At 55.5% G+C, this 20,717-nt stretch overlaps 1 protein-coding gene across 6 annotated transcripts in view; it reads left to right on the top strand.

Annotated features, from left to right (window-relative positions):
• PEMT (phosphatidylethanolamine N-methyltransferase) overlaps positions 1 to 20,717 on the top strand; it is a 92,653-nt gene that overhangs the window by 65,344 nt on the left and 6,592 nt on the right. For all 6 annotated transcript variants that reach the window (XM_017895612.1, XM_017895608.1, XM_017895611.1 and 3 more), the window contains exons 3-4: positions 10,137 to 10,252; positions 19,886 to 20,031. In XM_017895612.1, the coding sequence (XP_017751101.1) occupies positions 10,137 to 10,252; positions 19,886 to 20,031 (262 nt within the window). The remainder of the gene's footprint in view (positions 1 to 10,136; positions 10,253 to 19,885; positions 20,032 to 20,717) is intronic.

The raw sequence follows: 20,717 nt of genomic DNA, 5'->3' as shown, positions 1-20,717 counted from the left end.
GGACTCTGTCTCAAAAAAAATAAAATAAAATAAAATAAAATAAAATAAAATAAAATAAAATAAAGATTCTCTCTAGTCTATTTTCTTCTAAACGTTTTAGAAGGCTTTATATATTTAGATTGATATATTTATGTATAGATTTAGGTTTATATTTCTATTTATTGTCCATCTTGAAATCATTTTTATATTTTTTCTGAGTTATGGATTGAAATTCACTTTTTTTTTTGGCATATGATAGCCAATTGTTCCAGTGGCATCTATGGAAATGTCCTTGCTCCACTGAACTGCGTTAGCACTTTGTCAGACATCTCAAAATCTGGTTGTGTTAGTTCCACTTTGTCCTTTTATTTCAAAGTATTCTAAGTTTTTTGTATTTTCATATACATCTATTTGTGGTTTCCATCAGATTTTTGACATAGACAATTATTGTTGTCTGTGAATAAAGACAATCCTAACGAGACGGACTGAGATCCTGTCTTATAAAAAAGATTAAAAAAACAATTTCAGAATAATGCATTAGTGTCCTAGCAACCTCGGCATGTCCGCCTTTAGCCAGCTGGGGAGCTTCAAGTGTTTCTTAGTGTTCTTCCGGCGTTTCCACCTCGTCTTTCATAGCTTTCAGTCTCAGGTTCAACATCTTCTGTTCCTGAGTAGACTGGACTCGGCCTTTAAACAAGGAGCGCTCGTTATTTTTAGTGGAAAATGATATTTGGAGACCACGATTTGAATGCTAGGGTGCTCACTGTTCCAGGCCTCTCTAGGAAAAATGAATTTTGTGGGTTTTTTTTGAATTATATTTTATTTTTTTTGAGATGGAGTCTCGGTCTGTCACCCAGGCTGGAGTGCAGTAGCACTATCTTGGCTTACTGCAAGCTCCGCCTCTTGGGTTCACGCCATTCTCCTGCCTCAACCTCCCGAGTAGCTGGGACTACAGGTGCCTGCCACCACGCCTGGCTAATTTTTTGTAATGGAAAAATGAATTTGTTAGAAATAGAAATAAATCATGAATTCATACCAATATTTCCATTTCAGAAGTTTTGTTCAACCTTTTAATTTCATTTTGTACCACTTTTCTCTCTTTTTTTTTTTTTTTTTTTAGATGGAGTCTCGCTCTGTCGCCCAGGCTGGAGTGCAGTGGCCGGATCTCAGCTCAATGCAAGCTCTGCCTCCCGGGTTCACACCATTCTCCTGCCTCAGCCTCCCGAGTAGCTGGGACTACAGGTGCCTGCCACCTCGCCCGGCTAGTTTTTTGTATTTTTTTAGTAGAGACGGGGTTTCACCGTGTTAGCCAGGATGGTCTCGATCTCCTGACCTCGTGATCCGCCCGTCTCGGCCTCCCAAAGTGCTGGGATTACAGGCTTGAGCCACCGCACTCGGCCACTTTTCTCTTATAGGAAGCTTGGATCCTAAATACAGTAACATAATTAATGTGTATATAGTCAAAATAATAATATCTGTATTCTTAAATATTTTATAACCAACAATAGATTTACTCGATGCAATCTAGAATCTTTCTGGGTTCTTTTGTCCTCAGGTTGTGCAGCAGGAGGGAGGATTACTCAAAATACTATGTTTCAAAATCACTTGAAACTTCTTATCTGTGTTTCTGCCAGGTTCATTGATTGAGTTTTTGGATTTCTATTAGTTCCTTTGTTCTTACTCTTTTTATTTTTTTTGGAGACGGAGTCTCTCTGTCACCCAGGCTGGAGTGCAATGGTGCCATCTCAGCTCACTGCAACCTCTGCCTCCCAGGTTTAAGGGATTCTTCCACCTCAGCTTCCCAAGTAGCTGGGATTACAGGCACCTGCCATCATGTCCGGCTAACTTTTGTATGTCTGTAGAGACAGGGTTTCACCATGTTGGTCAAGTTGGTCTTGAACTCCTGACCTCAGGTGATCTGCCCGCCTTGGCTTCCCAAAGTGCTGAGATTACAGGCGTGAGCCACCACACCCACCCTGTTCTTACTCTTAATTATGCAAAACATTTACATGGTTCCATAGTCAACAAAGGACATTTGTAAATGTCTGGCATGTCTCCTCCCTCACCTGTAGGTAATCATTTTGATCAGTTTTGGGTTTGTCCTTCCCATTTCTTTTTGAAAATGTAAGCAAGTGCTGTGTGTGTATCTCCCCCCAGCCCCTCTTCATTTTCTTATACAACAGGTGCACCTTCTTCTGCACCTGCCTTTTTACCTAATAAATATATCCTGGAGCTCACACCATAGCAATAGATAGAAATCTTCCTCCTTCCTTTCTCCAAGGAGCCCTTCTCCAGCGTGGGTCTGTAGCACAGTTCATTCAGCCCCTCCCCCTGCCAGTGGACACTGGGGTGGGTTCCATCTTTATAGGATGCTATAGGTAGTGCTGGAGCTAGAATTTAAACTCAGAGCCCATGTTCCTATTGCTCTTTTTCCTACGCTATGCAGACCGTCCTAATGGAGGAGCCGGCGAGCAAAGCGGAGTGAAGAGGTTGAGTGTGAGCACTGAGGCTGGGGGAGGCGAGCGTCCCCCACTGTGCCATGGCCCCTCAGGTGTGAAGCTGGATCATGCCGCTTTGCTGGGGCCTCAGGTGTGGGTTGTCTGGAAGTGGGCAGCTGGTGCTGGGACCTGCTCTCTGGCACTGCAGTGAAAAGTGCACCCACCGCAGGGCAAAAGCTTGGGTGTACCTTGGAAAGTGATTGATTCACTGGACTAGCTGGTGGAGCGGGCAGGTCTGTTGACCCGTTGGGTTCGTCAACATTGTCCAACAGACAATGACTGTTGGAGACCTTGGGCAGGCAGTGTCACGTGGAAGGGCAGTTGAGCAATGTGCTGTGGGACGCTCTGGATGCTGCCCTGAGCTGCCGCTGGTCCTGTGTCCTGGAGAGGCCCTGGCCCAGGTTCAGTGGCACTGGCCATATTGGGGCATATCTGAAAGGAGCCAGGGCTTATGACACTGGCAGGGCAGGTGGCCTGGGTGTTGGGACCGGCAAGGCAGTGGATCCGGTCACGGGGCTGGCTGGGCCTAGCTGTGCAGAGCCAGAGAGGCGACACAGTGGCAACCTGGAGAGCTGCTGTTTATACACAACTTGCCACCTGGCCCAGGGCCTGCCTAGCTGGCAATGACTGGGTCCTGTTCTGGGCTCTGCTGAGCTCCCCCACACACACCCCATCCACCATGAGCCCTGGTGAGAAGGGAGAGGGGTCTAGGCCCTACTGGGACGCGCAGTGTGGACAGCACTTGGCGTGCACATGAGGCTTATGTGACAGTATCACAGTGACCTTGATCTGGGGCTGGGGAGGAAACGCCTTGATGGGCTGTCTTCGTGCTGCTGGGCCTGGGCCATCGGGGCCGGCCTGTGGGTTGCCCGGTGTGCTTGGTAGCCTCAGCCATCCTTGTCAACTCCAGTGGGACTGGGGGATCCTGAATCCCGCCTCCTGATGCCAGTGGAGCTCTGAGTTTCTGTTCAGAAGGCCAATGGAGCGCTGGGCTCCGCCGCCTCTGATGTCCCTGACCTCTCATAGGAGCCTGTGGTTCTAGGGGGCCAGGGTGGGATGAGGGAGAGACAGGAATCACGGGCAGGCTCCCTGCTGCCCTGGGGACCTCTCACTCAGACCTTTATATGTCACCTACAGGTACCCGGGGGGCCTTAGGGCCCCTCCTCTCTTCATTTAACCCAGCTAGTGGCCCCCTCCTTTCTGGCTCCCTGCAGGGCCAGGGAAAGAGGAGAGGAGAGAAAGCCTCAGAGCACTGACATATCCATCATTCCACACAGACCCGTGCTTGTTGAGTGCCTCCTCGGGTGGCAGCCCCACGTGGGATTCAGCATACTGCAGGCAGAGGCGGACGCAATGTGAACTGTTAGGCCACGGCCACATCTCACCGGGGCTGTGAGGCAGGAGTTCAGGAGTGAGAAGGCACTGGCTGTGGCTCCCAGGGCGGAAAAGGGGCCAGTCAGGCAGGCAGAGGGGTGGGTCCAGCTGTAGGAGCTAGGTGGGGGCGGTTCAGGAGGCAAAAGCAGGAAGGCAAAAGGAAGCTGGGAGCACATGAGCCCCTCTTTGCTGGCGCACGGCCCACGTCCTGCGTCCTCTGAATGAAAGGGACGGGCTCCTTCAGTGGTTCTGTGGGCCCTTGGAAAAGCTCTTGGAAGCACCAGCTCGTCCCCAGCATCCATTGCCAATGCGAAGCACTAGCCCTTTGCTTGGGGCATTCTAGATCCCCAGGTGCCCAGGCTGGGAGCCCTGGGCCAGCTGGTGGGGGTCCTGGCTGTGGAATCCAGATGGGACCTGCCACTGCAGCTGGGTGTTAGGCAGATTTAGCCAGGAAAGGACGAGGTGGGAGAGAAGGCGCTTCTGAGAGTCAGTCAAGGGCTGGCCGCAGAGGGAGAGGCCTGGCAGCTGGCGAGCCCAGTGTGGCACAGTTCTGTCTGCCTGTCCTCTCCCTAGGGACACTGCTTCACAACAGACTTTCTTCATCAGCTTTGCTGGGGCCCATCAGGCCAATAGCTTGGTCTTATGCCTTTTGACTCTCACCCTTTTGCACACTCCAAAACAAAACAAACAGCAGCACGGCCATGCGCCCACACGCCGTGGTATAGACATCGCTCCAGGCATTTCATGGGCAGGAATTCGCTTAATCCGCACAGCAACTCTGTGACGCAGTAGAGAGTATTATTAGCTCCATTTTACAGATCAGGAAACAAGCAGAGAGAGGGGAAAGAACCTGCCAAAACTGCAAGTAGAGGAGCCGGTGTTTGAGCCCAGAACCGGGCGCTGGGAACCGTCAGCTGCCCTGCTGGGCACTGGGGTGGACACTCGCCCATCAGTCCTTCACTGAGTGTGAAGGAGCCATGTCTCACTTCAAAGGGGGTTTAAAAAACTCTACAGGCCAGGTGCCGTGGCTCACGCCTGTAATCCCAGCACTTTGGGAGGCAGAGGCAGGCGGATCACAAAGTCAGGAGATCGAGACCATCCTGGCTAACATGGTGAAACCCCGCCTCTACCAAAAATACAAAAAAAAAATTAGCAGGCGTGGTGGCAGGCGCCTGTAGTCCCAATTACTCAGGAGGCTGAGACAGGAGACTGGCGTGAACCTAGGAGGCAAAGCTTGCAGTGAGCTGAGTTTGCGCCACTGCATTCCAGCCGGGGTGACAGAGCGAGACTCCATCTCAGAAACAAAAACAAAACCAGAAAAAACTCTACCCTCGCTGGGCATGGTGGCTCACGCCTGTAATCCCAGCACTTTGAGAGGCCAAGGCAAGCGGATCGCCTGAGGGCGGGAGTTTGAGACCAGCCTGACCAACATGGAGAAAACCCGTCTCTACTAAAAATACAAAATTAGCCGGGCATGGTGGCGCATGCCTGTAATCCCAGCTACTTGGGAGGCTGAGGCAGGAGAATCGCTTGAACCCGGGAGGTGGAGGTTGTGGTGAGCCGAGATCGCACTCCAGCCTGGGAGACAAGAACGAAACTCCATCTAAAACAAAACAAAATAAAAAACTCTGCTTTCTGCGGCCTCACTTCAAGGACGCGTAGGAAATTTGAGAGGCCAATGGGAAGTTTCTAGGAAAGGGTCTTGTCCCCGAAGGGGGTCCTGCTTCTTGGGCCCTCACTGCATAGCTGGACTGGTGGAGGCCCTGCAGGCTGGGAGGCTGTGCTCATTGCCAAGATTTGGGAAGCCCTGGCTTTTATGTGAAAAACACTGAGTGTTTAATTGTTGATCCAAATATTTTAAACATGCTATGAGTTTGACCAGGACACATCTAGTCTGCCAGTTACAACCTCTGAGTCCGAGGACACCAAGAATAGTGCCCTGGAAAGGGCAGGGAAGAAGCATGGGTCCTGGCCTGGAGACGGAGGCCAGAGCTGCCACCTCAGGCCAGACAGGCACCACGGGCATGTGCATGGGCAGAGGTGGTTCCCATCTGAGTGGGAGCCAGAGGGAAATCAGACCCAGTCTCTGCTCTGAGCCACGAATGGGGGAGAGACGGGCGCTCTCACATGCCCTGGGCCACATGCCAGGGCCGGGAGCCTTTCATCCCTCACCTGCTCTGCCCCTCCCACCACGCTGGCTCGGGGATCGGGGTGGGGGGTACTGTCCATCCTGTTTTTCGTACTTTGCAGGTAACTCAGTTGAGGTAGCGGACAGCTGAGTGATTTGCCTATGAAGTGCTGTCGGCTTTGGCGAACGTCAAGGCCAGGATGGTGTCCCTGGGTCTCGACCCCATCCGTTTTCCTCCCACTCCACTTGCCTTGGGCCTGTCTCTTCTGCCCTAGGATAGAGGCTGTGGGTGAGATTTGCAAAAAAAGAAAGGAAAGGGAGCCAGCATTTGGGGAGGAGACCTGTGTGTTCCAGAGCTCAGCTGGGGACTCCTTGCCAGGGTCTGGGAGAGGCTGGGCTACTGAATGGAGCAAACACACACCCAGGGCCTGGTTGCATTAGGGTTCCAGGTCAACAGGACAGACTGTTTTAGGATTAAAAGCAGTCCCATGGGACAGCTTGCACCAAAACATGGTTTGCTTTTTGTTTGTTTGTTGTTTGATATGGAGTTTCGCTCTGTTGCCCAGGCTGGAGTGCAGTGGCGTGATCTCGGCTCACTGCAATTTCCGCCTCCAGGGTTCAAGCGGTTCTCCTGCCTCAGCCTCCTGAGTAGCTGGGACTACAGGTGCCCGCCACTGCACCCAGCTAATTTTTGTATTTTTAGTAGAGATGGGGTTCCACCATGTTGGCCCGGCTGGTCTCAAACTCCTGACCTCATGATCCTCCCGCCTCGGCCTCCCAAAGTGCTGGGATTACAGACGTGAGCCACTGCGCCTGGCCAGTTTGTTGTTTATCTGAAGCTTACATTTACCTGGAGGGTCCTGGCAGCCCCGGGGAGAGGGAATTTGAGCCAGGGGCATGAAGGGTTGGGCAAATGAATCCCCACTCTAGGATTCTGGAAATCTAGAAGACAGACAAAAACCAAGAGCAGTGACAGCAGAGCGCCGGGCCACGCTGCTGCCACTAAGGGCTCACATGCATGGCCCTGGGAGGCGACTGCGTCCCGCACCCGCTCATTGTTGGATGAAACGAGCAGCTGGGCTCCCAGAGAGGGCACGGTGGTGCTGCCAGGCAGGGAAGGAAGTTCTGGGAGTCCTGCTGGCTGCTGGTTTATCGATTGCCTCGGAATAATAGCCCCATCGAATACCAGCCCGCTGGGAGGCAAGGCGTGGTTTCCTCTTTTTCTTTTCCACATGGGCTAGTCTTGCTTGATGCTTTTCTGCTGTCGTTAGATTGTTCTGAAAGCTCATTTAGCATTGGCCCTTTCCGAGGCTAAGGGACAGGTGCGGCTTGACTCTGTTGGGGGAGGGGTGCTGTATGGGAGGCCGAGGATGGCAGAGAGAGCCCTTGAAGGAAAGGTTTTTGTTGTTTTTGCTTTTGTTTTCTGTGATGGAGTCTTGCTGTGTTGCCAGGCTGGAGTGCAGTGGCGCCATCTCGGCTCGCTGCAACCTCCGTCTCCCGGGTTCAAGCGATTCTCCTGCCTCAGTCTCCCGAGTAGCTGTTATTACAGGCATGCATGCACCACCATGCCCAGCTAATTTTTGTATTTTTAGTAGAGACGGGGTTTCACCTTGTTAGCCAGGATGGTCTGGATCTCTTGACCTTGTGACCCACCTGCCTTGGCTTCCCAAAGTGCTGGGATTACAGGCGTGAGCTACCGCGCCCGGCTGGAAAGGTATTTCCTTATCGTTAGGGAAATGCAGACCAAAGCCACCTGACACACATTCGGATGGCTACAAAAATTTTTTTTTCTTTTCTTTTTTTTTTTTTTTGAGACGGGGTCCTGCTCTGTCTTCAGGCTGGGGTACAGTGGTGTGCCGTCTTGGCTTACTGCAGCCTCGACCTTCTAGGCTCAGACAATCTTCCGGCTAATTAAATTTTCTTTTTTTTTTTTGGAGAAACAGGGTCTCACTATGTCTCCCAGGCTGGTCTTGAGCTTCTGAGCTCAAGCAGTCCTCCCACCTCAGCCTCCCAAAGTGCTGGGATTATAGGTGTGAGCCACCACGCTCAGTGTCCTACCCCCCTCCGAAGGCTATAATTTTTAAAAACGGAAAATAACTGGTGTTGGGGAGGATGTGGAGAAACTAGAATCTTCATGCATTGCTAGTAGCGCTGGAAAATGGGGCAGCCACTGTGGCAAACAGTTTCGCAGCTCTTCAATAAATAGATTTACCATGTGACCCAGCAATTCCACTCCTAGCTGTGTACCTGAGAGCAATGAAAACACACATCCACAAAACACTTGGGCACGATTGTTCCTAGCAAGTGCCTGAATGTTGCTTGGCTTTGGCTTTGGTCACTGTGAACAATGCTGCTAACGCAAAACCCAAGTGTCCATCAGCTGCTGAACTGGTGGACAAAATCTTTATATACTGGAGTTGTATTCAACCGTAAGAGGGAATGAAGTGCATTTATGCGCTGTGGCACCGACGAACCTTGAGAACATTACATAAAGTCAAAGCAGCCAGACACAAAAAAACCGTGATTCAGTTTATATGAAACGTCCAGAATAGGCGAATCCATAGAGACAGAAAGCAATGAGTGGTTGCCAGGGGCTGGCAGAGGGAGGATGGGGAGGGACTGCCGATGGGGACGAGGTTTCTACTTGGGGTGATGAAATGTTCTGGACTTGAACCGTGGTGATGGTTGCACAACTAAAAACCACTTTGAGTTTTATCTCAAAATTGGAACAAAACAGAAGGAAGCAGGCTGTGGTCCTGGGCCCCCGCAGCGCTCTCTGCAGGCTGCTTCTCTTCTGCCCCCACCTCTGACCCACACATTCCCAGCAGAGTCACCGCAGCCCCCTTCTCACCCCTGCAGCGCGCATTCCTTCCTCCTTTTGAGCTTCCCACAGAGTCAGCAGCGGCCACCTGCTGAGACCTGGACTAGGGCCTTCTTACCTTCTGGGAGAATTGGCTGCAGTGCCAACAGCTGGTTGAGGGGAAGGCCCAGGAGCTACCTCCTTCACCTCTCCTTCCTGTAAACTTTGGTGTGTCCCCCACCCCCACCATCCGCTGCTCCCTGACCACTGCCAAGGGGCTCTGAGGACAGGGGCCAGGGCTGGCCAGAGGACTCACTAGGGAGCCACCTCCTGGGAGTCAGTGGCCTTGACAAAATCATTGCTAATCACTCTCCCACTGCAACTGCTGGGAAAGGCAGGTCCACTTGGGAAGTGGAGCAGGCAGCAGTCATGGCTGGGGCTGGGGTGGAGATAGGTGGCTGGGAGCAGGCCCCTGAGGCTCTTTCTGTGCACACACAGGCGCCTGTTCTGGGCCTACAGGCAACTTGCTCACGTACCTAGAGCCCAGCACCTGACTCCAGGCTGCAATGTTTGTCTTTTTGCATCCTCCTTGCCCCCTCCCCTTCTCTCCCTCCGTTCCTTCCTCAGAATGCTGGGCCAGGCCCCAGGGGATGACCAGCTCACGACTATGGAAACAGCAGAGAGGCAGGAAGAGCTCCCTTCTCTCCACTGTTGGTGGCTAGATGTTGAGATTCCAGATGTGATTAGTTTGAAAAAAATAAAGTAAAAGGATTCTGAGGCTACAAGTCACTGTTTGAAAGTCTGTGCCTTGGGAAGAGCACTTGGGCAGAGGGAGGAGGCTGAGGGATTTGCTTTGCTTTGCTTTGTGCCTGTGATGGACGCTTTGTGAGGCCCCCAGCGGGAATGTGGGCCTGTGCTCTGAAGGCTGTGTGCTCCTGCAGCCCTGGGCTCCTCTGGCAGTTCTGCTGGGACCCTTTTAGAGTCTGTGGGAGGCACTCAGCAGCTCCCAGGTAGGGCCTGAGGTCAGACCCCATGTGTCTGCCCAGGGACAGATCTTCTCAGCCAGACTCTCTTTCTGCCTCTTGGTGGGCTCATGGCTGTGTCTGGTTGAAGGGTTGTTTCCAGAAGGACCTTGTCCGTCCAGATGAACGGAGCAAGTATGAAAATCCCTGTGGAACTTACTCTAGGGCAGATAATGGGCGGCTGGGGTGCACGTGGTTGTTGCTCCTGTGTAATTCTTCTTCTTCAAAAATGGGGGCTTTGGAGACTGGGAAACAGAGAGAGGCATGTGCCCCCCACCCCCACCCTGGAGTCTCCCCAGCAAACATCTCGCTCTTGTTCTCTGCCCATGGTTTAGGTTGCACGATGGGAACACAAGACCCGCAAGCTGAGCAGGGCCTTCGGATCCCCCTACCTGGCCTGCTACTCCCTGAGCGTCACCATCCTGCTCTTGAACTTCCTGCGCTCACACTGGTAAGCACAGCCCTCTCACTGGGGAGCCACAACCCCTGGGCTAGCGGGAGGGCCGCTACTGGTGGTACTTCGTCCCTCACCGTGCGGGAGCCTTGTGTCTGAGCACGCAGGGGTCAGCTCGCAGAGCCACCTGCCACAGTGAGCCACCCTACCCTTCCCAGTTGTTTAGACTCTGGCCAGCGGAGGAGCCCCAGTGACCTCAGGAATGGGGGTATGTGAATGGGGGACAGGGGACAATGCCTGGGTGGTCCCAAGATCACATCCCAGCCTCTGCCATGCAGCCAGTGCTGTTTTAGGAGTCTCCTCCAGGAAGCACCCAGTCAGAAGGTAGATGCCAGGTTGGGAGCCCTCAGGGGTCAGGCCTGACCGTCTCGTCAGGTTAGGCTTGAAGCAGCGTCAGAAAGCTTCTTTGAGGCCGGGCGCGATGGCTCACACCTGTAATCCTAGCACTTTGGGAGGCCAAGGTGGGTGGATCACCTGAGGTCAGGAGTTCAAGACCACCCTGGCCAACATGGTGAAACTTGGTCTCTACTAAAAATACAAAAATTAGCCGGGCATGGTGGCACGCGCCTATAGTCCCAGCTACTTGGGAGGCTGAGGCAGGAGAATTGCTTCAACCTGGGAGGCGGAGGTTGCAGTGAGCCGAGATTGCACCACTGCACTGCAGCCTGGACAACAGAGCGAGACTCCGTCTCAAATTTTTTTTAAAAAAGAAAGCTTCTTTGCCCATCTCTGGACTTGGGACAGGCCCCTTCCTGCTGTCAAATGAAAAGGTCAGAGAAGAGGAACTGGAACTAGGTGATGAGGCACAGCCCACTGCACTTAGAAGCAAATTTGTCTGCCCAGACACCAGGCTAGACAAGGCCCACCTGCGTGGACTGTGATGGCCGCAGGCGACCTGGGGATGCAGGCTGTGCAGGGCAGCTGTCCCATCTCTGGGCCCCGGTCTCACCTCCCACCATACCCTGAGAATCGTTGCACATGGCAGCTCATGGACTAAACATGGACCACGTGGTGCTTCAAAAAATGAGAAACTGTCTGCACCAGAGAGAATCCCCATTTTTGACTTGTCGAGACAGACCAGAAGCTCTGTGTGTGCCTGACCACACCCCACATGGAACACTCACTGGGGCCGAGGCACAGCTGCCCCTTTAGATGGGGTGCGTGCAGCCTGGCTCTCCCTATGGCCTCATCTTCCTCGGACCAGCCTGGCCTGCAGGCACTGGGTGCACACAGGAAGGGGCCTACGGATGCTCCATGCCGGCATGTGTGGAGCCGGGGCAGGCCTGGCTGGTGGTCAGGCCCCATGCACACTTACCGAGGGTGGCCCAGGCCTTCCCCGTCTGTGGCCAGGTACCCTTGCTGCCTTCCCATCCTTGTTGTGGGCTTAGCCACAGGAATGTTGGTGAGCAGCATGGTCAGGGTCCTACTGAGGTCAGCCTTCTGCACTGAACCCCTGGCTCCTGGGCTTTGCTTCTTGGCCCTTTGGGCCAGGGCTGCCTGTTGTCTCTAGGCCTGGGTGGGTATCCCAGGGTCGTGGTCCTCAGAGGGGCGGGTCCCCTGGCACCTGCCCTGGGTTGAATGATGTGAAGAGGCTTCCCCAGAGAGGGCTTTTCACCCCTCAGAGGGCAAGGGGCTTGGCCCATGGCACCGCCTCAGGGCCTCGGGGTCTGCACAGCCTGCATGCTCACAAGCGCCTAGGCTATCCGGCCCCGGGAACATTTTCACATTTGTAGCCTCTGGGTAGAGAGGATCCCATTGTGCAGATGGAGGAAGTGAGGCTTGTTAAGAAGCAATGGTTTGTCTGTCTGAGGTTTTACAGCTCAGGGAGCGCTGACCAGCGTCTGAGAACAGATCAGCAGTGACTTAGGGAGAAAAGATTCCATCCATGTAGGCCGGAGGAACCTGGCAGGCACCGGCACCACCCAGGCTGGGTTATGAGAGTGGGACATCAGGGTACGGGAGATGGGCCTCTTTCCCACCCCTGCTGCCTCTTGGGCCACCGGCAGAGTATCCCTCCTTACCTGGGGTGGGGCCCTGGCTTCATTGGCAGGACAGGCGGGGATCTGTGCCTTCCAGCCCCCAGACATCCGCACTCCCAGTGGCCAGGAGGGAGTGGGCTAGTGCTGGCTGAGTGAACACTTGGAGCTCGGAGCCCCCTACAGGAGCGGCAAGGCTGAGGACAGGTAGAGGGCTGCAGAGGGTTGAGACTCAGCCCAGGGCTGGCACACTGAGCTGTTCCACCACCCCTATTCCCCAGAGCATGCTGGGACCACCATCAGGGCTGGCACAAAGCAGGAGGAGTGGGCTGGAGCCCACAGCGCTCACAGCTCCAGGGGCAGCTAGGCCAGGCCAGGTAACTGCCCAGAAACACCAGCCAGTGCCACAAGGCAGCTGCCTGGATCGAGCCCCTCCTGCCGACCCTGCCCCTGGGAGCTGCTCTGAGTCTGCTGAGTTCTGACTTCCTGCCCAATCCCATCTTGTGCTAGAAACCCCAGAGGCTTCCTTGAGCGCTCCCCATCACCTCCCTGCTGGTCCAGCAGCACAGCCTGTGATCTACGTGACCCTGGAGGTCCGCCCCCGTCATCCACCACTTTTCAAGGCAGAGAGTACAGGGCCCTGGCAAGGGTCATCCTTCTGCCTCCAGGCCCCAGCCTAGTGCTGCGTGTACCTAGGAGACCAGGGGGACAGGCCTACTCACAGCCCAGCTCCAGGCATGTAGACAGCAGCAAAGCACTGTCTGGTTTGTTCTTGGATCCCAGGCCCTGGGAGTCCTCCTGGGGTAGCTGGAGGAAGTCAGCTTCTTACAGATGGTGGCTCCCAGCTTTCCCTCCTCTCCAGACCTCTCATATCAGTGTTGGCCTCACCTGGCGTCTGCCTGGCCAACAGGGCCATGACTTTCGGCTGGACTAGCCACTCCTGGATTTTGGGGAGGAGAGAAAGGATGTCCTGGGCTGCTGCAGGACTGCTTTTCTACTCTCACCTTTTGGGTTGAAAGGCAGAGGCGTGCCGTGGTCCTTACTCTCTCCCCCACTGTCCTTCCCCTCCAGGCCCCTGTCTACAACCTGTCCTGCCGTGCCCCTGCTGCACGCACTGCTGACCCATCCTTCCTGCCCACACCTGCCAGTGAGGCACACAGGTGGTAGGTGCTGGGGCTCCTGGACCGGGCTCTGGGGCCAGGCTCTGACAGGACCCTCAGGACCAGCTCCTGCACCCCCCACACCCCCACACCCTTTCCCATGCACGCATTGCTTCAGTGGCTGCCTAGAGGTGGGTATTCTTTTTTGTGCAGTAGAATAGACATAACATAAAATTAGCCGCTTGAACCATTTTAAGCTTTACGGTTCAGTGACATTTAGCAGCTTCCCGATGTCGTGCAGTCCTTCCTCCTGACTAGTTTTGGAGCTTTTTCTTCACCCTCTACACCTGGAGCAGTCACCTCCCGCCCCCCAGCTCCTGGCAGCACTCATCTGCTTTCTGTCCTCATGGGTGTGCCTGTTCTGGACCTTTGGGGTGTGGCATCTTTCTCCATGGGAGATGGCAAGCTTCGTGGGGTCCAGGCTGTGCTCAAAAGCCTCTGTACCCAGCAGAAGTTGGGTGGTGGGCGGAGAACACAGGCATGTGCTTGAGCCAAGCCTGGATCATGGCCGGGATGTCCGAGAGGCTACCAGCAGCTGACCTGCCAGCAGGTCCCAGGGGCGAGCAGGCCACTGTGTTAGCAGGTCCGCACCAGCAGTGCATCCAGAGGTGGTCAGGGGAGGCCTGGGGCAGGATGAGCCACTGCGATCTGGAAGCAGATGTGCTCCATCCAGTCCCAAGGGGGCCATTAGCATAGACCTGTTTGCTCTGGCTGTGGACTATGGATGGGGAGGAAGGCTGATGGACTCCAGGGCACTTGTTGAAGTTCCTTGCCTGAGCTGCCCGCTGCACAACTGAACTTGGCCAGCCTTGGCTGGAGCGCTACCCTCTGATGAGCCACAGGGCTGGTCTCGAGAAAGACCACAGGGGCGGGTGAGGCATGGATGGCCAGGCAGGGCCCGACTGGGCTTCACAGGACTGGGCTGCGGCCCTTCCTCCCTCCTGGCTGTGGGAGGAGACAGGCGAGCTTGTTAGAGCATCAGCGAGCTCCTGGTGTTGTTCACCAGTCACAGGATGGAACTGTATTCCCGTGTACATCGAAATTGTCTGGAGTCTCCCAGGGCTCCCTCTGGGTCTTCTGAGGGGAGAAGCTTCTGTGTGCTCTGGTGTGGCGGGCACAGCCGGGCTGAGAGGCTGCATCCTGGCCTCAGAGTGTGGCTGTCAATCAGGAATCTTCCTTGACCTGGAGGTGCTCCCAGGCTGGGCAAGGAGGCAACTGGAGGGGCAGGGTGATCTCTGGAAGGTGGTCTGGGTGGGTGGGGTGCAGGCAGAGCCCTGGCTGAAGAAGCGTCGTGACCAAGGCCTGGAGGAGGGAGCTGGCTCTTCAGATGGCTGGGTGGGGCCCGTGAGTCCCGGGAGAGGGCGGCCCCCACTCACAGGCTGGGCAGCAGGGGCAGGTCAGGTGGGGACACACCTCAGCATTTTGTATACTAGAGGCCACGGGGCAGGTGCAACCCTGTGGGACACCAGAGTCACCCCAGAGCCCCTCTCCCCCAGGGAAGTCTGTTTTCAAAAACTCCCTGATGATTCGAGGCCAGGCCCTTGGGGACTATGGCCCTGGAGGAGGCTGGCACACGTGGCCCTCTGTCCCAGTGACCACATGTCCTGGTCACTGCTGCATGCATCCCAGTGCCTGGCTAGACCTGCTCCAGGATGTGGTCAGGACAGGACAGGGGTCTAGTGGGTGCATGAAGGAGGGAGGGCATGGAGCCGATGGGACACTTTGCTTCCGATGGAGTGATGGAGGGCTGGGCGTGTGCAGCGTTCCACGGCAGAAAAGAGTGACTCCTGCCGTCTGGGCAGAACACTCCAGAATTTGTAAAGAGTCTGTGCACTGGGAAGCCAAGTATGTTAGTTTCCTTCTGCTGTGTAACAAATTCCCACAAACTTAGCAGCTTAAACCACACAAACATACTATGTGACAGTTTCTGTGGCCAGGAGGCTGGATGGGGGGCGGGGTCTTTGCTCGGGGATTCCCCAGGCTGGAATCAAGGTGCCTGCTGGGTGTGAGCTCACCCGAGGCGGGGTCCTCCACGCTTTCAGGTTGCTGGCAGGATGTGGGTCCTTGAGGCCCAGCTCCTGGTGGCCTCCCCACAGCACAGCAGGCAGCTCTGCGGCTTTGGCTTTGGGTCTCTCTGGCTTCTAGACCCTTTTGGAAAGGCCTACCCAGGGTCACCTCCCTTTGATTAACTCAAGGCCAACTGATCAGGACCTGAATTCTATTTGTGAAATCCCTTCACCAGAGTGATTCCCTCAGGGCAGGGGCCTGGAGTAGCGATTGGGCAGGATCCATGCAGGCAGCTGGAGAGTAAGGGGTGGGAGGGGCACTTAGGACAGGGAACCTGGGCACAAGGGGCCCCAGCTGCTGGGAAGGAAGGAGGGAAAGCGAATGCAGTTCAGCAAGAGTGGGGCCCAGGCCCTGTTAGACCAGGCCAGGCCAGCACCTGAGGGGCTGCAGCTGGGAAGGAGGGAAGAGGCACCCTCCCCATCCCCAAAGCACACACCACCAGGAAGTCTGGAAGGAGAATGGGTGTCAGCCCAGGATTCCCAGGTGCTAGGGGTGCTGGGATACTGCTGCCTGTTGTCCTTGGCCTGCCTGTGAGGCTTGAGCCTGTCCCACTGTTTACAGGTCGTGAGGAGGCAGGAGAGCCGTCCTGCCCCTCCTGCTTTCTACCATCTGTTTCCGTGTTGGTAAAACAAGACAGACTCTCTCTCAGCTATTGATGGGTTTTGGAAACACTTTGGAAAGGTGACGTGTTATTCAAATGCTCAGAATTAGTGCAACGTCAAAGCCCAGAATTTCAAGCCCCTTGATGGTTTCGGGGGTTGCATAGCTGAACATTTTTTTGTTTGAGTAGTTACATGCTTATTTTAATATGTCTTGGAAAAGAAATGAGCCCATCAGACGACTCATTTCATGGCTAGCGTCGTGTAGCTGAGACGGAGTGGAAGGAGCGAGTCACTCCAAGCCTGGGTGAAGGATGTGGAATACACGGCACTCAGGCCACACGTGGATGTGGACGACGTTGCAGAGACACCCCGGGATGATCAAAGTCAGGGAAGTGTTTCTGGTCGGCTGCAGACAGAAACGGGACAGGCCTGTCCCGGGTGGGGCCATGTGCCTGTGGCCTGGTGTGTAGCCCAGGACTCCCAGCTGGGGGCAGAGTGGGGACACTGAAGGCAGCGATGCCCCCTCCCCACCTCCACCCCAGGGTTTCCGGGATTTTATGGGAGCAGAGTGCAGACAGCCTCAAATCATATTAATGACTGAAGGTTCAATCCAGGTCTTAAAAATAGAACCCAAGGCAAATGAATGAATCTCCGTTCCCCACCCCCAGTGCGGAATACTTCCAGGGGAAATTGCATCCTATTACCTCATTCTGTTAGGGAGCTTGTGGTCACAGAGCTACTCATCCATCCACTAATTTTCCCTGTGGAATGGACGGACTGTGCTTTCCTGGCTTAATGGAGGAGCTAGAACACTGTCGATTGCCTAATCGGGGCCATGAGATTCCAGTAAACCTGGTTTCTAGAATCAGAGTGTATTTGACTAGGTAAGGGGCCACTTGGTGAGAACGCCAGGGAGGAGCTCAGCCCAGTTCCTCTGCTGACTCTGAGCAAACGACCCGCAGAGCACTGTGCCGGGAGCCAGCCCAGGCTGTCATCTCAGAGAAAGGAAAGGAAAGGCCCCAGGACTGGGGCCGTAGGCGGGGAAGCAGCTGGAGGACTGGGGGTCAGGTCTGGGGCAGATCTGGGGCCTCTCCCACCCGCTCCCTGGCCCCAGATCTGCCCTTCATCAGGAATCTGCTTCCAGACAGATCTGATTTTCCTACTGAGCCACGCCCCCAGGGAAGCTGGGCCCTGAACACGCTGGGCTTTGGGCTGGGCCGCACCAGAGGGAGGAAGTTCCCTTTCATCTGCTGCCTGCTTGTGTGATGCAGATGAATTCTGGCAGAGGAACCCTGAGCATGGGGTGTGGACCCAGGCCCTGGCTCGGGTCTCCACAGGAAGGGGTAAGAGCGACAGGGTCTCCCTCCAGAGTGACCCTCCCGCGTCCTCAGGCCTGGCCTCCTCGCCCTCCCCCTAATGCAGCACGGGATGGGTCTCCCTGGTTCTGCATTTTCCACAGCAGGCAGAGTGCATTCCAAACCCTGCTGGGCCGAGGCCTGCACCTGGCGGGCTCCGTCAAGCCTTCCCTGCTCCATGCCCTGCCCCAGACTCTAAGGCACAGCTCCCTGCTGTTTCCGCTTTCTGGAATGCTCTCCCCTGTTCACCGCTCCCCACCCCCGTCTGTTTTCTAGTCCCCACTGCAGTGGCAGCCAAGGAGCCAGATGCTTGCAGGGGAGCCATGCTCCTGAGCGGGGCCGGCACCCTTCCTTTCCCTCCCACTCCACCATCTGCAGGCAGGAGAGTGGAGGGTGCCAGGCAGGGGAGAAGGTGTGCCTGGATCGTGGCACCACACTGGCTGTGCGTGTGGCCACCTTACTCCATGGCAGCCCGTGACCCTGAGCCAATCCCAGAGGCTTGGCCTGGAGCTGCGGGGTGACCCTGAGCCCAGGCAGCTGCAGGATCAGGGCAGGGCGCTGGTGGGTGGAGAGCTGAGGGTATGGGCAGCATGACCGGCAGTGGGTTTGCCCTGACACCCGAATGCTGCTGTTTGACAGGTCGGTGTGCCCACCTCTGACACCGAGTCCTGGTGGCTTTGTCCACAGGCCCTTTTCCCTTTTGCCCTGGCTCCTTCTCTGCTCTGGGGGATGGGAGGAGGAGGAAGGAGCAGCTGCTGCTTCTCTCTAGTCGATGAATATGCACTAAATATGTCCATTCTGTGGCCCGGGCCAAGTGCCGGGGGGACATGCAGGGAAGGAGGAGCAGCTTCTGTTCCCCAAGAGCTCCCAGTCCAGCTGGAGGAAGGAGTTCCAGGGAGGCATAAAGACATGCCTGTGTGTCCTTAGCTCAGCATAAGGAGGGTCACAGCATTCTGAATTCACCAATGAATGGAATGGGTGAATGAAGATGGGGGCTTCAATCTGCTTGAAAGAGCCTGGCAAAGATACTTCATGGTGGATGGATGGATGGTTGTGTGGGCAGACAGAGGATACATTGATGGATGAAGGGATGGATAGATGGACAGATGGATGGATGTGTGGGTGCACAGAGGATAGATTGATGGAGGAAGGATGGGTGGGTGGGTGGATGGTGAGCTGGCCCTGCTGGGAGATGCCATCCAGACTGAGTGTAAAAGGCGCTGCCCTGCGTGAGGCAGCAGATCTCCATGTCTCTTCTGTGTTGTGATTATTGTGAGCATGGGAAGTGCACGTTTGGTCACACATATCTGTGCTCCCACACACAGCCTTTCCTGTGAGTGTGCCTCTCATCTAGCACCCAGGGCCCCCTTCCCACCAGTGCCCGCTCCCCTGTGGTGAGGCCCGGGTGTGTCGGCACATACCTAGCCCCTGTGTCCTCCCGGCACCAGGCCCTCAGCCCTCTGGAGCCAACTGGAGAACCTGAGCCTCTAGACCCACTGCTATCGTAGTCACCCCCTTTTGGTCACGCTACTTCCTTTTTTTTTTTCTTTTTTCTTTTGAGACTGAATCTCGCTCTATTGCCCAGGCTGGAGTGCAGTGGTATGCAGACTCTGCCTCCCAGATTCAAGCGATTCTTGTGCCCCAGCCTCCCGAGTAGCTGGGATTCCAGGTGCCCACCACCACGCCCAGCTAATTTTTGTATTTTTGGTAGAGACAAGGTTTCACCATATTGGCCAGGCTGGTCTTGAACTCCTGACCTCAGGTGATCCACAGGTCTCGGCCTCCCAAAGTGCTGGGATTACAGGCACGAGCCACCGTGCCCGGCCCCCACTACCTTTTAACAAGGACTTCAGTGGTTTGGCCCCAAAGGGAGCCTGGTGGGGGAATTCAGGTGTGGAGGAGGACATAAAGGGCCCCCAAAGTGCCTTTAAATGCAAGTCAAGCCACCCAGGATGTGGCCAGACCTGCAGGGACTGTGGAAGTGGAATCCCCAGCACAGAGCACGCCCCAGGCCTCAGGGCACTGAGTCTTATTGGAGAATGGGACACCTGGGCCTGCCCTGCAACCTGGCACCTGCGTCTTTTCTGAGCCTCACTTTTCTCCATAGTATGCGTTGCTCATTGGACAGGATGAGAGTTTGCAAGCTGGTGGCCTTTGGGCTGAATCCAGCCTCCTCACATGCAGGGTCTGCAGTGGTTTTCATGAATTGTCTATTTCTGAAAATTAGGACAGTTCACATATGAGTCAGGACTTCTGGCTTCTCTTGAAAAAATTTAAATATCTGGCAGGCCTGGGCCCCTCCCTGTTGCTGTCACGCCCTCTCCCGGGTGGACCGGACCCCACCTGCTGCCTGCCTGGCCTGGCAGCCCTGGGCTGGCTGCTCTCTGAGGTTCCCTGGGGAGAGGGCGAGAAGGTGAGGTCAGCCTCCTTCTGGGCCATGACATCCTCCCTCTCCATCCCCTGCCCGCAGCTTCACGCAGGCCATGGTGAGCCAGCCCAAGATGGATAGCCTGGACACCCCCGCGGCCTACGGCTTGGGCCTTGCGCTCCTGGGACTAGGCGTTGTGCTCGTGCTCTCCAGCTTCTTTGCACTGGGGTTCGCTGGAACCTTCCTAGGTAAGACCCTGAAGGCTGGGGTGACCCTGAGCAGGCCCACTGGAGCCCTAGGGAGGAGCAAGGCCAGGTGGCTGCGGTCCTGCCGTCTGTGACATCAGTGGGAGTGCTGGGGGCCCTGCTCCATCAGGGCGTCTTCCCTCCAGGTCTGGCTTGTCCATGGTTACAACAGGAGGCTGGGCTCCAACACAACTCTTACCCCAGGGTGCTGAGCAGCTGCCTTGTGGGGAGTGAAGACAGCTCCTGCTGCTTCTCTCCAGCTAATGAAGATGCACTCAACACCTGTTCTGTGACTCCTTGAGTCCAGCTCCACACCAGCTCCCTCTTGCAGAAGGCTCTCAGGCCCTATTGCACAGAAGCCTGAGGTGGTGGTGAGTCAACCACCTCCCCGGCAGCTCCCGCCACACGTGGCTCTCAGGCCAAGCAGGCTTGTGGTTTGTGCTGTGTTTGGCCGCAGGCAGGGCTATCATAGGTCTGGGGAGAGATGAGGGGTGGAGGCACCTTATCCCTTCTCCATTCCCCTCTGCTTGTGGCTGAGGTGCTTTCAGGCTGTGAGCCCAGTGCTGGCCTGGCCAGACGCCCACCAATGACCCTCATGATGGCAGCAACTTCCAGCTCCTTGGAAGCTGGGAAAGAAAAGCAGCCATGGGAAAGGCAGTAGGGGTGGGGTGGGAGGGGAGATGGGGCAG

The sequence above is a fragment of the Rhinopithecus bieti genome, unplaced genomic scaffold (assembly GCF_001698545.2).
Source record: "Rhinopithecus bieti isolate Rb0 unplaced genomic scaffold, ASM169854v2 scaffold_26813, whole genome shotgun sequence".
Classification (NCBI taxonomy): Eukaryota; Metazoa; Chordata; class Mammalia; order Primates; family Cercopithecidae; genus Rhinopithecus; species Rhinopithecus bieti.
Note: the sequence above shows the minus strand (reverse complement) of the source record. Positions and strands in the feature narration are given on the sequence as shown.